The sequence below is a fragment of the Crassostrea angulata genome, chromosome 2 (genome assembly GCF_025612915.1).
Source record: "Crassostrea angulata isolate pt1a10 chromosome 2, ASM2561291v2, whole genome shotgun sequence".
Lineage (NCBI taxonomy): Eukaryota > Metazoa > Mollusca > Bivalvia > Ostreida > Ostreidae > Magallana > Magallana angulata.
The window spans coordinates 60,160,565-60,173,772 of record NC_069112.1 but is presented as its reverse complement, the minus strand read 5'-3'; the positions used below and the strand labels follow the sequence as shown (position 1 = coordinate 60,173,772).

The 13,208-nt window shown below is 34.4% G+C and overlaps 1 protein-coding gene and 1 pseudogene across 1 annotated transcript; both read left to right on the top strand.

The window, feature by feature from the left end:
- Positions 1-3,681: 3,681 nt before the first annotated feature.
- Positions 3,682-5,349, top strand: LOC128173318 (uncharacterized; annotated as a pseudogene).
- A 5,219-nt stretch (positions 5,350-10,568) lies between these two features.
- LOC128173343 (uncharacterized) lies at positions 10,569-12,995 on the top strand. The gene is made up of 3 exons (XM_052839038.1): positions 10,569-11,728; positions 12,029-12,202; positions 12,531-12,995. Exons 1-3 carry the CDS (start codon positions 11,568-11,570, stop codon positions 12,880-12,882), a joined length of 687 nt encoding a protein of 228 aa, XP_052694998.1. The 5' UTR covers positions 10,569-11,567; the 3' UTR covers positions 12,883-12,995.
- The last annotated feature ends 213 nt before the right edge of the window (positions 12,996-13,208 follow it).

The window sequence follows — 13,208 nt, the reverse complement described above, 5'->3', positions numbered from 1 at the left end:
CCCCCTCCGCTCGTATAGTTGAGGTTGCAGGAAATCCGCAATTTGTAGTGTTTTCTTGAATTGTTTTACGAATACCTCTCATACTATATTGATTTGTTTCCGTATTTTTCCCCGACTTTGTTCGCCGTTTCCTGCATACTACTGGCTGACCCTGGGTGGATATTGGCTGAGCGGATCATTCCGCGCATCCCCTGACCCTGGGTGGATATTGGCTGAGCGGATCATTCCGCGCATCCCCTCGGTCGTCAGACAGGTGGCCATACGACCCACCGACATGGCTAAGATGAGGCGTGCCGCTTTCCTCCCTGGACCTGGGGACTTTACCTCCTCATATAGCTTACATGGAGGACTCTGGTACCCGCAGTGGAGAGATGTTATCCATACCAGACCTCGTTTTTGGTCGCGAGAGTAGTTCCAATCTAGACTTCCCTCACAGGTTGGTTTCAGGGATCGATGATCCTTAAATGAATCGTTCCATTACTCGAAAGTCTATTTATTGTGTAAAAGTCTATAAGTTTCACTTTCTGGGCTTCCTGCAGCTTCACTGTCACCGTATAAATAAATGGCCCTGGGCTCTCTCCCCCGGGGTCTCAGAATCATCATGTTGCTGTCCCTGCCCGCTGCGTCATTATTAGTCATTAACTAGCCATTGTTAGTAATTGTAACCAATTCATCATATAGCTCACTACTGAGCCTAACTGTCTGTGGTTTCTTCGATTCGGGATAATTGCTCCCTTGAGATTTCTTTCCCTTGTTGTGTGGCACACTCCCTTTTCTGAGTTCAAAATTGGACAGCCATTTAAGTTTTTTTTACCCATTTTACATATACTGTGAACAGTTATATCAATAATTACAGTATGGTTCTATGAACATTTAACCCCGAATACTACTCACCTAGACTCAGGTCTTATTTATTTGGTTTAGCATGCACTTGACCTTTTCAAACGACCAGAACTGGCTTTGAAGACAGTTTAAGGAACAGCCGATAAAGAAGCCATTATCTTAATTACTAATTGCAAGTGGGTCCCGTCCGTGCTCAAACAGTAACATGTAATAAATGGGGTTTTTTGGCACCAAATGCAGATGCAGATTCTATTAACACTTTCAAATTTCATTTTTTTTGGTTAAAAATTTTTGTTTCTCAGTACGTTTTTTCGAAGCAATTAGCAATACATTAATTTTTGTCCCCCGCCGCAACGCGGTGCGGGGACATAGAAATGCCGGGCGTCCGTCCGTGTGTCCGTGCGTCTGTGTGTCCGTCCGTCACACTTTTTTGTAAGCGCTCTCATGCCTACAAATTTCGACGGATTTTCATTAAATTTATACCAAATGTATATACCACTATTACCTTGGTCAAGTTCGAAAATCAGCATTGGTCGATACCTTTTTGTAGGAGTTATGAGACTTTGACCGCAGTAATGACTCTGTTTTATCCAAATATTGACCTTGTAAGCGCTCTCATGCTTACAAATTTTGACAGATTTTCACTAAATTTATACCAAATGTTTATACCACTATTACCTTGGTCAAGTTCGAAAATCAGCATTGGTCGATACTTTTTGTTGGAGTTATGGTACTTTGACCGCAATAATGACTCCGTTTTATCCAAAAATTGACCTTGTAAGCGCTCTCATGCCTACAAATTTTGACAGATTTTCATTAAATTTATACCAAATGTTTATACCACTAATACTTTGGTCAAGTTCGAAAATCAGCATTGGTCGATGGACTCGATACTAGTATACTGCTTGACCGGCGGGGGACCCAGGAATTCTATTCTTGTTCTGATTCAATTCAGAATCAGTCTTTTTATTGAAATTATCGGAACAAATATCGATCTAACTAATGTAGGTAATTTCAAGTAAATATCTCCCACCGTTACCAACTTATGACAGTTAAACTTGTACCACAAATTGGTCATATTTTACTAAGAATTGGAGAGCAGTGCAAGCTATTCCCCAAGGGAGATCAATCCTCATATTCTCCGGCTTATCTCCTCCTATTCGTAATTGCTAGTGATATGATGTTCATTATTAATTAGCAGACCTGCTGTGCTAATTTGGCATTGAATTAAGACATATTAGTTGTCTTCAAGGTATCACACCGGTAATCGCTCTATGAAAATGAACTTAGTCAATTGTAATTCCATACATTTATAAGGAATTTTTTTTTCTTTTACCCGAATATTGCTAATCCCATATTTGATTTTAATAAAATGGATATCTATGATTAGGGAAATTTCTGTACTTTGTAAATTTGGTGTTACTTTTAACAGTAACTATTTCTTAAAGGGGTGTGTTCCCGTTTTGCACACATTTGTTAATTAGGTATAGAACAATAGGTGTGATTTGTGTTGTGATAGCAATTATAGTCTGCTTTCAATCAAAGAATTTACCTGGATTTTTACCTGTATTTTATCAGTGCCCTACAATGAATAGGGAAAAAGAATATAGATAGTTTGTTGTATTTTATGTCATTGCCTTCAACCTTAAGAATGATATGATCTGGCTGGAATGTTTTAATGAAAGGTACATCGTGACGTAACATGCCATAAATAGTACGACCCCCTGTTTCTTTGTACTTTATTGCATGTGAGTTAATACACAGATCATCAACATACCCTAAATCTTCATCGTCAATAAAAAAAATGATGGAAACGACGAACAATAGTGTCCGAGAATCAAAACGTTGGTTGAATTAATTGTAAGCGTATACGATAAAAACTAAAATAAAATTGCTTGTAATAGATACAAACTAAATCTTATAGTATATACAACGCTTACTGTTTGAATTTTTATAGGAATGGTCCGAAGGAACAGAATCAGTATTCAAAGGTGTTACCCGTGCGGCGTCCTTAAAGAAAGTGAATTAGCGCGCCTTTCTAAACACGGAGAGTCGCTAGAATTCCCGCGTTTAATTCCATTGGTCAAATGATGACACCAACATTACGTGACCAAATAGTGCACTCTCTACTTGATAATACACATAAAAAAGTGCGATAACTCATAGGGCGAGACATTGTAAAAATTAATATGTATAAAGCAATTTAAGTAAACTTGAAATTAAAATTCCTTAATATAAAAAATCATAATATGATCTTATACGTTTTACGCAAAAATTATAGGTTTCATTGTCCTTTTAAGAAAGATGTGTTTGAGATTAAGGATACTCTTTCAAAACGTACATCGACATTTAAGCCATTAATGCTGACGTCCTCACCAGTGCTGGTTAGTTTGTTCATGTTGGGTTCCCACATTTTTAGATGTATTGTTCCTCTTTGGTCTGAAATGGTCGATACTTTTTTTGGAAATCTTAGTTTCCAAAATGTTTGTAATTTAAAATCGTTTGATATCTGAATATTTTACAAAGATTACAGATTTTAATAAATTATTTTCGGTATATTGGGACAACACTAGTACACAATGATTTGTAGTGGTGGTTTAATAATTAATTTAATAATTGTCGGGGGAGGGGGTTGTTTTTATTTTTGTCAAAAGTATTTTTGATAAATTTAATTACAGCCGATGTTGTCAATTATTATCAATTTAACAATACACACAAAGTCACTATATTTCAATCCTGAAATTCATACCATTATTTGTCTTGGTTTTCCTGATTGCATTCATTCATACCAAGATATTTTTTGGAGGACCTATCTAAATATTATAATACTGTATAACAGAATCCATTTCACCATACTACTAAATAAAAATGTTATAAAATACTGAGATTCTGATTGTTCACTAGCCTAAATACATAACTAGCCTAACATCTGTCATTACAATATATGCATTTTTAGCTATAAATAAGCATAAAAGTAATAAAGTCTCTCGATTCAGGTATACGCATGTACATTTACATGTACAAAACAAGATAATGATTTCAATAGCAGCAAACACTCACTTCCTATGCATCAAATATGACACTTTTTTTTAAAATTGTGTCCCACTTTCTACGGTGTAACACACCGTTATTGGCCTTGCTTTTATTATGGCTTCTCTACATTCATACATTCCTGGACATTTTTTTCCAGAAAACTTTTAAAGTAGAGCTGAATTTCTCGGATCTCTTCTTCCGTCCACTTAAGTCTTTCTGCTGTGAATTGCCAAGGTAAAATAATATTCTTCAAATTTCCAATTATAAAGTCTCCAACTTCAGGTTCAAAGTTAGTTAATTACAAACAAGAAGCCCAAAGGCCACAATGCTCACCTGTGTAACATTGCGAATAACTCTAATCATCAAGCACTAGCATTTACAGTCGAGTCTTGTTAAGTCTAACATATGAACATTGAATCTATGTGCAGTGTCAATCTATTTGTTTCAGCTGCAAGGTGTCACGTGACCGATTCATGTGACGTCTAAAAACAGAATTTTTTACTGTAACGATTTCCGGAAAACGTCGAGCGCATGATCGAGTTAAGAAAGTAATGGCAAACGTCAACAAATGTCAATCGAAAAGTTCAACTTCTGACCAGCCAAGAGTGAAAGGGAAATTTGTTTAAAAAAAGGTACAGCAAGCAGATCAAACCGTTTAAAATATGTAAATAAAGTTAATTATGACCTGAGTAAAACCAGAGAAACAGAGCACTCGTATTCACGCGAAGCAGACGATTGCTATAATACACAAACATCTGATCATGATGTTTACTACAATGCGGACATTGCGCTCGTTGAGACAGTGGCAGAAGACAGTGACATTTCATGGAGGGACGGGAGGAGGATAGTTGAACTGAAGCATATAGCTGACCAGATGTTTTGCGTCAAGTGTTCTCACCCTCTTCATCTGTCTCATATCGTAGAGGAAAAGATCAGTGGCCTAGGAAGCTTCCTACATATTCAGTGCCCCAGTGTCTTTATATTAACACCGTAACCACCGGCAAAAGAAACGAGAAGGGTGTATTTGACATGAATAATAAAGCCACTGTATGTAAGTTTGATAATTTACAATCACAACTATCTGTAAAACCATGCAACCCACGAAGTCAGACACTGCTAAATTTATAAATGAAAATCTGATTTATTGATATGTTTACAATACATATTACAATTTCAGTTAATGGGTTATCACTCAGTCATGAAGAGATGAATGTAAAAAAGATGAAAAACAATCATGCATTGTACCACTGTGTAATGACACCCCTTCACTCTCATAGCAGACACATATACAATCTGGAGCAATACATGTAAATGACAAAAACTGCAGAACCATTTTTGTTGGCATTCAAGCAAGATTCATTTGGTCTGAGAAAGTGAAAGATTATGAATTTTTTTAACATCAAACACAGCAAAGATTCATGTATATTAAGTATTAATATTAATTGGTATATATAACATTTATATATGAATGAATGTGTGCAATCCATTTGACTTGTTTGAAAGATACATACATTACTGTTGGGGTTCTTGCATCTTATTGAACATTTTCGGAATCTCAGACACCAGACAGAGGACTTCAGACTGCGGACCTTTTAGTTGAGGGGACATGTCAAACACGAAAATTGAAGAAAATATGTGTTCAAAAAATTGTTTTCATTGAACTTAATTTTTGACTTCGGGTGCGTTGTTTAAAAGAATAAGCATGTTGATTTCTTTCAATTATGATATTTTTAAAGATTAATTTCACGTAATTTAAGGTACACGTATATAATGTATAATATTGTTTATGTTTTCGAAGTAATTTCAAGATATTCCATAATGATACTTGACGACATATTTAATTTGACCGAAACGTTATCAATGTTTAAAAAAATACCGCAAAATTGTTTATACATATTATAACAAGTTAAGGAAATGTATCCCTTTTTAATGAAATTAAAAAATATACAGGAAACGAGTTCTTCAAGTGTTTTATTAAATTAATCAGACTCGTCAGAGTCAACACCAAGAGCTTTAAGAAGTTTTGGTACTTTTTTTGTTATAAAAATGTTATACGCCTCTTGATTTTCCCGCATAACGCTCAGAAGTGGCCGTTTGCGAACTCCTTTTTGAGATGGTGAAGGTCTAAAAGTACCAGGCGTAGATGAAAATCTAGATGAACCGGGCACAGATGAAGATTTTGACCGACCGGGCAAAGATGAAGACGTAGATGTAGACGGACCGGTCAAAGATGCAGATTTAGAAGGAGCAGGCGTAGACGAATCGGAATTGGCCTCATTCAAATCCTCTTCGGAAGAGGACAGATCTTGCATCATTTGAGATCTTGCATCCAATTCGTTCAAATCAGTGGTCGCACGTACCCCGGTCTGTTTTTTTATGAACAGGTTGTGCTAATTTGATTTCTATGTCCCTTACCTTCTTCAATTCATTCCTAAAAAAACAAAAATAGTTATCAACTATATTTATAAAATTGAAGCTGGTTGAATTTTATATGAACATTTATTTAGAAATAATTTTGAACCTTACAAATAGTTCTATTTAAACAATATATAAACTACCTGATCGTGATATTCTTTATATCGAGGTCTGATACAGACAGCAATTTAGATAACTTTGTAGAAAGCCTATCTTTTATTTGTTTTGCATTAGAGGAATTGTACAAATTCTGCGTTTCTAATGGAAGCTGATGGATGTTATCAATCATCGATTTGTGTATTTGGACCCAAGCACATGGATAAGTCTGGTAGCTCCTCAACATCAACAGGATTTCCTGATCGCAAAACTTTACCACCCGTTTTCGTTTTACATTTACCAAAGGCTGTTGATGTTCGAAATTATCTGCAATTAAAAAATATGATTGATAGAATTTTAAATGTACTTCAATGCTTATTAATTTTTTATGGAAATAAGGAGATGTCTTTCAAAAATTATTATTTTATATTTAATCATAGATAAGGATGAAGGGATAACGCCTCCGTCAAGTTTGCACTTGCGAGGGGTGTTCGGGTGGAAGCCTTGTCTTAAAAAAAAAAGAGTTATTGGCCTTTTCTCTTGTGAAATCACTTGTATTTTACTGTTGCCGAGAGAGGGTCGGTTTTTATTTTATTATCATTTAAACTTAAGCATATGACAATTCACAGTTTTGAATATTTTCATTTTTATGATATATCTATTTAAATGTATTTAACATGTACTTTGCATGTTTTCACTATAAAATGAAATGCACGTCGTTTTCAATAGAAAATAAAATACATATATGTATTTAGATATTGATAAAAAAGATTACATGTAAATGAAAGCTTACCATCTTGGATATCTGGCAAATCATCCATATCTAAGTAAGTCCGTGTTCTCGGAAGAAATTGAGCGGAATGAAAGAATAGGAAGAGCGGTACAAAAAAACCCAAACAAACAAAAAACTAAAGGGTCATATCAAAAGTAATAAAAAATGTAAGCAAAGGTTGGTTGTATTTAGAGTAAAGGGTGTTAATTTTGTGAAGGATTTTAAATAATATTAGGTTACGAATGCAATCAATTAATCTGTTTAGGATCCGTTCAACTCAACACAAAGGATGTAATTATTTATATCGTTTTAAATTATATTAGTAATATTATTTATTTATTATGATAGTATAGAAAAGTATATTCAATGAATGAATGCGATCATTAAGATTGATTGGGGTCTTGACCCAACTGTAACTTAAATTAGAATTACGAATTAAATGGATTTCTAAAAATAATATATAATTTTACATAGACCCCGTAGACTTCCATAAAATCCCCAATAACCCAGAATCAATTAAATTGTGATGCCATAATGTTCTAGAATTTCGTTGGTTACTCTCACCAGCAAATAAACCTAGGGGGTGGGGGGTGTCAAATAATATGAAATGCAAGTAATCTTCCTACATTATATGTACATGTATTAGCAAATATAACATTCTCATTAAATAGTAACAACCAACGATAATTGACCCCAATAGTTTTAATTGATTCAGTAACTCTCTTGCTACCCCCACCCCCCACCTTCCTCCAATCCCCCGGTAAATATAAACTATAGAAATATAAAACAGGTAATTTTTATTAAGAATTGTTTCAATTTCAGGTAAACATGGATTTTGATGTTGTGGTTGCAGCTCTCCCAGCTTTTGCTTCGTGTCCGCCCGATTGTTTTATTGTTAAACAATTTTTATCAATATTGATGATTATCACTAAACCCCCACCTGATCCTTTGGTGGATGTGCGACATCGTCTTTGTACAGGTGAACACGGTGTGTGGCAAGGAAGAGATATATTCTGCATGTTTTCAGACCATTCCTATGGCTTTTATGAGATAACAGGCGAGAGTCTTGAAACTTTTCTAGACCTTGTGCAGAAAATAACTAACGCTATGGGTAGGAAAATGACTGGCCATAATCTGTCACCAAAAAACCGTACGCTTTTATTTATGATTTGGTTGAGATGTTATCCATCTTACAATTTCTTGTCTCAACTGTTTGATGTAAGTACCACAACAATTCATGAAGAAATTGACCAGTTAATGCCTGCATTCCATGCTGTAGCAAATTCATTTATCACGTGGCCATCAGTTGATGAATGGCGGGATATGATACATATTTGGCCAAAATTATGAAAATGCAGTTGGTGCAATCGACGGAACATCAGTCGAAATATATTGTCCCAGAACGGAACCACAAAGACCTTATTACTCTGGTCATAGAAAATATCACGCGTTACATGCACAAATCATAATTGACAATTCGGGGTTGATTCGTCATCTAGAAAGTGGGTTTCTTGGACATCAAAACGACGCTCAGCAGTATTCCTTAATGTCCTACAAAATTGGAAGAGACCTCCCTTTCCCATTAGACTGTTTCATTTTAGGTGACAAAATATATCAAAACAGATATCCAATTGTAACACCCTTTTCTCAAAACCAAATAGTTACAAGAAATCATCAAGAACAAAGAAAGCGCCGAAAGTTTAATAAAATTGTATCATCTTATAGAACACTTGTAGAACGAACAATTTGTAAGATGAAAACATATAAAATTTTAAGCAGTGTATGGCGGCATCCAAGAACAAAATTGGCATATGTTGTAGATATTGTAGCAGGACTTGTTTGTAGACAATACCATCTCTGATTTAAGCAAACACCTTGTCCATTCTTAATAAATGCATAAATTATGCATATACAACTGCATTATAAGTATTTTAAACGTATTACAATATTTATGAAACACAAATCTTTTTTGCCCAATATATAGAGCTGACAATGCACGAAATCTTCCTTTAATGTATCAATTTTATCTAAGAAATTAACGAAAAAAAAAAACCCGTCGGCGTGAACAGGTAAATTCTAATTAAGTTTAAAAACGTGTTTTGATACGTTCCACAAGAACAGTCTTTTGTTTGCGGTCCGCAGTCAGCAGTCCGCAGTCGGGTGTCTTGATATTCCGAAAATGTTCATTAGTTGCTATGCACACATATTTGCTGGGAAGGGGTCAGGCCACTGATATTAATATTTGTTATTTAATCTAAACCTCCGTAATAAACTAAGGTTAATTTAAGGACCATTTTTAAAAATATATTTGTTCCCATAAAAATCAGTAATAACATATTTCACTAGCTCTTCTTTTTTTAGCCATGATTCACTCTGGAATGGGACCAACCCACTTTGTTTAGCTGCATGAAATATTCCACCACCAAACCAATCAACAATCATTAGGCGAAAAAAGGAAATGTCCAAATCCTTATTAAGTCAGGTTAAAATTGATTTAGATTGTAATATTTTGGTTTTTATAATTAAGAAATCTTAGAATTATATAAATACTAGCAGTCACAGTGGTTTTTTGAATGTTTCCTGAATACCAATTTTCGTGGATTTCATTGTTAAGTTTATTCATGAAATTAAATGTGATTTTCACTTTATCCCCTAAAAATTGTAGCTGCAGGTCTGTACTCCCGGTCTGAAAAAAATCAAATGGATGACCTTGGATTTACCTATTCTATAAAGAAGATTCAGCCTAAAACAAAACATAAAAAATTAAGACACATTGGTGCACCCACCAAATTTATGGGCCGTACAAAATTCCAGGAGTAGGATTGCTTCTATCGAGTAAGGTTTCTTAAAACTATGATTAGACAATATCATGTGTCCATAAACGCATAAACCTTTCAATCTTCAGTAGCTATTGATGACAAAGTTCATGTCCATAATGGAGAATTCTCTGTAAATTGAGTGGATTAATTTTTAAGAGCAGTATGGCATCAACTTTAACTTCTGTGACATCAAAATGGTCTACAAGTTATTCAGCTTCGTGGATGTTGCAACTTCGATGAATATTTTCTAGATCTTTTGAAGATTAAAACAAGAGTTTACAAAAAAAAAACACCAAAAATAACCAGACACATACTCAGATATATCAAGATAGAAACGGCCTTTATCATTCACAGACTTATATTCCTTTAACAACAACTCAAGATTTTCTTTATCATACTTGGAAAATCTACAATAGAATTTAGTATTTCCAATTTTTCATGCATGTTTTCTAATTAAGCAAACCAATTAAATATACATTTCATTGAATACATATAAATTAAAGTTTTATATAAATTTTCTGAATTATATACAATTCTGAATATACATGACCTAACCTTGTTTGATTTTTATAGGAATCCATCACAAATCTGATGTCCTTATCTAATGGATAGAAGCGTCTATTCTGGGTAGATGTCTCTCCAAGATCTTTTGTACTAAAGTTCTAAATGTGACGCTTCATTTTAGCCACTTTTATTCACCCTTATCCATTAGACATTGTATTTTCTTTTTAATTATAATCACCTCATAATAGTCATGTTCAAAGAATGAGTCCGTATTACGTAAATAAATACATCAATGCTAAATAAAACAAGCATAAATAGCGGAAAGAACTCTGCACAAACCATATACTAAACACAGACGTCATGTTAGTGAAATAACAAGAATGTATAATTATTAATATGAGAAATAATGAGCAACATTCGTTAATGTATCTTTTAAGCTTCAATAAAAACATTACCCCCTTTTGTGCTATTAAAGAAGCTTGCTATTTCTTCACTCGTCTCATATATCAACTCCTGAAACTCTCTTTGGCTAGTTTTTTGGTCTCACTTTGATTTGAACTCTGAAATTAGTAATAAGCAACTAGAGCACAGCTCGTGGCAAAACGACGAGTAAGTCTTCCGTTGTTGCTGGATGTTGAAAATATATATGATATGGTGTCAAACGATTATAATGACTAAACATTCAGTTCTGCTTTTGTTATAAAAACGTGTTGTGATTTAAAGCCAGTGTATAAAACGTGTTTTGCAAAAGACATGAAGAAAATGTTTTAGGAAAACTATTTATCGAACACAGTTTCTGTAATCGTTTCAATAATTCTTTAAACAATGAGATGTTTATTGGCGAGTTAAATTTTCGTTAAAACAGTATGTACTCATGATTCAGGACAGGAATTGTATTTTTTTAAACACCGAACCCGCCTACAAAACACATAACCTTTTCTCTAAGATTACTTCTTTATTTAAATCTTCCAGAATTTTTGAAGACTACGTGTAAGTTTAGAATTCCCGATTTTCGATAGTCAAATCATGCAAGAGTTATCCTTTGTGAGTGCAGGTATTGTTTACTTCCGGTTATAAACAATAACATGGGGAAAAATTACTGTGCCGTTAAAGACTGTCACAATGTCTCTGGGCGTATTGGTAGATTTGGTAAATCGGTAAAACTGCATGAATTACTAAAGAAACAACACCTTCGCACTGCGTGGCTTAGAGCTATAAGCCGTAAACACTTTAATCCCAAGCGAACTCAGGGATGAATTTCTCTCAGTAAATTAGAGGCACATATAAATCGCCGCCACCTTACATGTTATAAAAAACGCAGTTTTCTCAACAAATCAGGACCCTCTCCCTTGCCTCCCCCTCTCTCTCTCTCTCTCTCCCCGAAAGCTTATTGATGATGAACTTTTTCATTGGAGGCACGTACAAATCGCCGCCACCTTACAAGTTATAAAAAAAGCACTTTCTTCAACAAATCAGACCCACTTCCGTGCCTCCCCCTCTCTCTCTCTCTCCGAATGCTTATTGATTATGAACTTTTTCATTGAATTCAGGTGTGTTCTGACCACTTCCCTGAAGGAAATGGAAGGACTTGGAACAATCAAGTTCCAACCCTTTTCCTTCCTCACAAGACAGTGAAATCAGTTAAAGTAAGACTGTTAACGAACAGTAATAAGATGAACATAGAAAGCCCAGCCCAGGCAGTAGATGTTAATGACAACAAGTGAGTTCTGTAACACTTTGTATCATAATAACATGTTATACTTTATCATGTATATAAAAAAATATTCTAGTTAAAAAATCAAGTACACATATTTGTAACCATTACAACCTGAATGAACATTTTAACAGTGTTATTTACTTATATTTATTATTTATTATAAAAGTCAGATAATGAGCATAACTATATATGCAGTTATTCTGAGAATGTCAGAAATATGATCCTTTGACTATGGTAGTTGAAAAGTTTACACAAAATCAAGTGTTTGCTACATGTACTATTGGACAAAATTGAATTGTAAATTTTAACATTAATTATCTTATTTTTTCAGTTATTCTGTACATCAAATAGTGCAAGAACCATCCCCCCAACATCGAAATTTAGATATCGATCCTACTGATAGCAAAGCTAGCAAGGATATTCTGCCATCCTCTTTAGACAACTTCTCGAACTGTGAACTCCCAGGGATAACCATTGACGATATTAAGGACAATAATGACAAAATGTTGTTTTATACTGGACTCCCTGATTATGGCACATACAACGCATTATTTGAAAGCCTAATACAACAAGGAGCAGACAAGCTTGTGTTGGATTCTTCAGCTATGAAAACAGAAACTGATGCAAAGAAAGGGGGAGCCAAAAGGAAGCTTAGAATTGAGGATATGCTGCACTGCTTTTAGACAAATCCTTGGCATTCCCTCTTCAACATTTTACGCAGTCCGAAAAATGTTTTTGAGTACGTATAAACAAGTTGTTTTTTATGAAATGCATGGTTTTTAATTAAATTGATCTCCCTTAATGGTTGGTGTTTTGTTGTTGTTGTTTTTATTGGTGTCTTATTAGATATTCGAGGACATACATGGTCCCATATACACAGCTCCGGATCAGGGATGAGGTTGATTACTTTCAAAAGTAATCGATTAAATTACAATTACTTTGGGTTTTAAAAGTAATCGATTACAGGCTAATTACATCCATTTTTAAAAGTAATTGATTACAGTAGATT